Raw genomic sequence first — 3,351 nt, forward strand, 5'->3', positions numbered from 1 at the left:
CGTGTGTGTGTCTCTGTGTGTGTGCGTGATCCATGGTGACTGAAGAGCCTGCCGGAATCGGGGCGCGTGTTCACGCGTGAGACCTGATCCGATTCCGGCAGGCTGCGTGCGCGTGCCAGTCTCTTGTCTCCTCTGGGTAGTCCTTGAAAGCTGAAAGGACTGAAACGATTACAATAGACTTGCTTTGCGACAGCAGGGGCTTTGCCCCTGCAATCGCACGTGCGAGACCTAAAAAGGCCCTTGGTGTTTATTGTATGCAAAAGCTTAAATAATACATAGGTACCTTTGTAAGGAGCATTACAATAAACGTCAAAGTAAAAAGTACAAAAAGTACATATGCAAGCTCACAATTTCTTGCATTCCCATAGTTACTGAATTGATCATTTTGCCAATAGTTACATTCATATCAATTGTGCATTTTATTACAGGGAGTCTTCAGATAAAGGACAAAGATGCATTGCTACACAGATGAATACATCAAATATGAGCTCATCTGCAGGTTTCCTAATCATTGGATTTTCGGATTTTCCACATTTGCAAATTCCACTCTTTGTTGCCCTTTTATTGGTTTACTTCATGACTATAATAGGAAACCTTTTGATCCTGACTATAATTCACTCAAACTCAAATTTACATACAGCTATGTATTTCTTCCTTACTCATTTGTCATTTGTTGACATCAGTTTCACATCAGTCATTGTTCCACAACTTCTGGTCCATTTCTTTTCAAAGGGCATTGAGGTTTCTCTCAACAAATGCCTCCTGCAGCTGTACTTTTTCATGGCCTTGGCATGTGTAGAACTCCTTCTCTTGAACGCCATGGCTTATGATCGTTATGTGGCCATATGCGATCCCCTCCGCTACATGAACATCATGAATAAGGCCACATGCATGAGGTTAGCTGCTGGAAGCTGGACAACAGGACTTCTTCTTGGGATACCACATAATATTCTAATATCAAGGTTCTCCTTCTGTGAGTCCCACATCATAAACCACATTTTCTGTGATATGACAGCACTAATGAAGATTTCTTGCAGCAGCACTAGCATCACTGAGACTCTCAACTACGTGGAGGGTTCATTAGTGACAATGCCATCCTTTATTATTATCATAATGTCTTATTGTAAAATTGCTTCTTCCATCCTGAAAATCAAGTCCAAGACTGGAAAGGAAAAAGCTTTCTCTACGTGTGCTTCGCACATCAGTGTGGTTATTTTATTCTATATATCTCTCTTGTCTACGTATTCACGACCAAAATCAACATATTCAATGATGGAAAACAAGATAATGTCTTTGTCATATGTTGCTGTTACACCCCTATGTAACCCCATTATATACAGTCTGAAAAATGCTGAGTTTAAAAATGCCTTGAAGAAGGCAAAGAATATAGCATGATTCCTTAGCCGAGAGAAAAGTGCATGATTTGAATGGTTGCAAAGCTAATTCAAATGCCAAAGTATTTTTAATTTCTTTTAAAGTACTGCTTTGTATATTGTTTGCCATATTTAATTTATCACACACTGTGGGCAGTGTCTCTTTTAGCATTACAATTCTGTTATGAATGACTTATTGCATACAGAAATATGTTTCTAAATATCTTTGCCCAGGCCAGGGATTTGATAAAGTAACAAAACATTCTATCTGACCCATTGACACAAATAATTTGGAACAAAAGTTGGGAATTATTTCAGCATTTTACATGTTTGTTTTTGCAGGTGGTACATTATTTGATTGTGAAATGAAAATATTTTTGAAAAGTACACAGTTCTTCGTACACATCCATCAATCATCACATAACATTGTCACAGTTTTTTCATGGTTTGTCATTTTATTTTTTCCTAATTCTGTGATGAGAAAACCAAACCTTCTTGGGCCTGATCATATAAAATGAGGATGGAAAAGATACGTTTGAACATGATCTGTGCCATGCTTTTAGACTGCCTGGAGTCATTAGAAATGTAAGTCTAGTGGCAGTGACATTTCCACCTTTATCAGCTGAAATTGAATCTTATTCACTGAAATTAATTACTTTCAATGGCAAATCAGAAACCAGCAACTACCAACAAAACTGAAAATAATAACAAAAAGCAACACGCTGAAAAATCATAATATATGACAACAACCACATGAAAACGTAGGAAAACAATAGGAACACAGTGGCAATACAATAATAATAGTAGAACTAGCCCTTTCAATAATATGATCCCGTACTGCAATGTAAAAAACAAATTAACATAACGTAAGTCAACACAACACACCACCATTGCAAAAAATACAATTCTGTACTGTTCCAAATATTTAGCTTCAATTCTGAGGGTCTAAGTAGGCCTTATTGCTTGTAAACCAGGGTGCATGATATTTAAAGGTATGACATGTAAGAATTCAATGTTAATCATGTCCTTAAAGTCAAAAGGACCTGAAGGCTGTTTACACTATAGCAGAGTTTGCATCATTGGTATACAATATTACATGTAATTTTTTTATGTCCAGCAAGGAAGCAACTACAAATTTTATATTTGGAATTGTAATAAATATTTTTGAAAAGGTACTTTTAGAAAGTTAAATTTCCCCTGCCTAAATCCTCTGGATGCCTATTTATATGAGCTCTTCCTCTCACCAAGGGCAGAGTAGCCCTCTTGGGTGTGGGGTGCTGTCCTGTAAGTAACACCAGGGCCTTCTGCCTCATTAGTCCCTCTAGTCAGGTAGGCACCAGGAACCATTTTTGAGTAACCACAGCAGAGAGGTTACTCATTTCCCTGGCCACACCTCCAGGGTGGGCAAATTAGCTCTACACAGGTAAGAACATTTCTGCCATCTTGGCTTTAGGTAGACAAGGGTGCTTCAGGATTGCTTTCAGTAGAGCACACAAGGAATGCTACAAAAGTGTGTTCGGTCACCCCCAGGAACTTGTTGAGTAGGGAGTGGCTAAAGTTTTTCCCACCTACAGGCTGACCAGTTTTAACTGGACTTTTTGTTGGATCTTGCTGCTGGCCTCTGCTGTGGAGATTCTTGACCCACAAGTGTTGTCTCCAAAATCCTGCTTCCTTGGCTGTCCCTCCACACCATGTTGAATTTCAATATTTCTCCTACTTTACTGTTGGATTGCTGAATACAAAATGGAGCACTGACGCTGCCCCGAGTTGATATGCCCGCCCCCTACTTCTTCTTCAGACTCTGCTGTGGTGTAAATGATTTGCCAGAAAGAGCTATGCCAAAGTGTATCTAAGGAGGAAAGCATACTCATTGTCTGAACATTTAAAATCTCACATAATGCCTTAGGTATCACCACACTCATATGTAATAAAAAAAATTACAAAATGTTGTCTTTAAATCTAATGAGTGACATCATCA

General features: G+C 38.6%; 1 protein-coding gene across 1 annotated transcript; it reads left to right on the forward strand.

Moving 5' to 3' along the window:
- The first annotated feature begins 468 nt into the window (after positions 1-468).
- Positions 469-1,395, forward strand: LOC144767807 (olfactory receptor 1L4-like). The gene has a single exon (XM_078651184.1). The coding sequence runs from the start codon at positions 469-471 to the stop codon at positions 1,393-1,395; it is 927 nt and encodes a 308-aa protein (XP_078507310.1).
- Positions 1,396-3,351: the final 1,956 nt, after the last annotated feature.

The sequence above is a fragment of the Lissotriton helveticus genome, chromosome 7 (assembly GCF_964261635.1).
Source record: "Lissotriton helveticus chromosome 7, aLisHel1.1, whole genome shotgun sequence".
Classification (NCBI taxonomy): Eukaryota; Metazoa; Chordata; class Amphibia; order Caudata; family Salamandridae; genus Lissotriton; species Lissotriton helveticus.

Bases quoted from the DNA above. Each gene is read 5' to 3' on its own strand.
- LOC144767807 (XM_078651184.1), top strand. From the start codon at position 469: ATGAATACATCAAATATGAGCTCATCTGCAGGTTTCCTAATCATTGGA.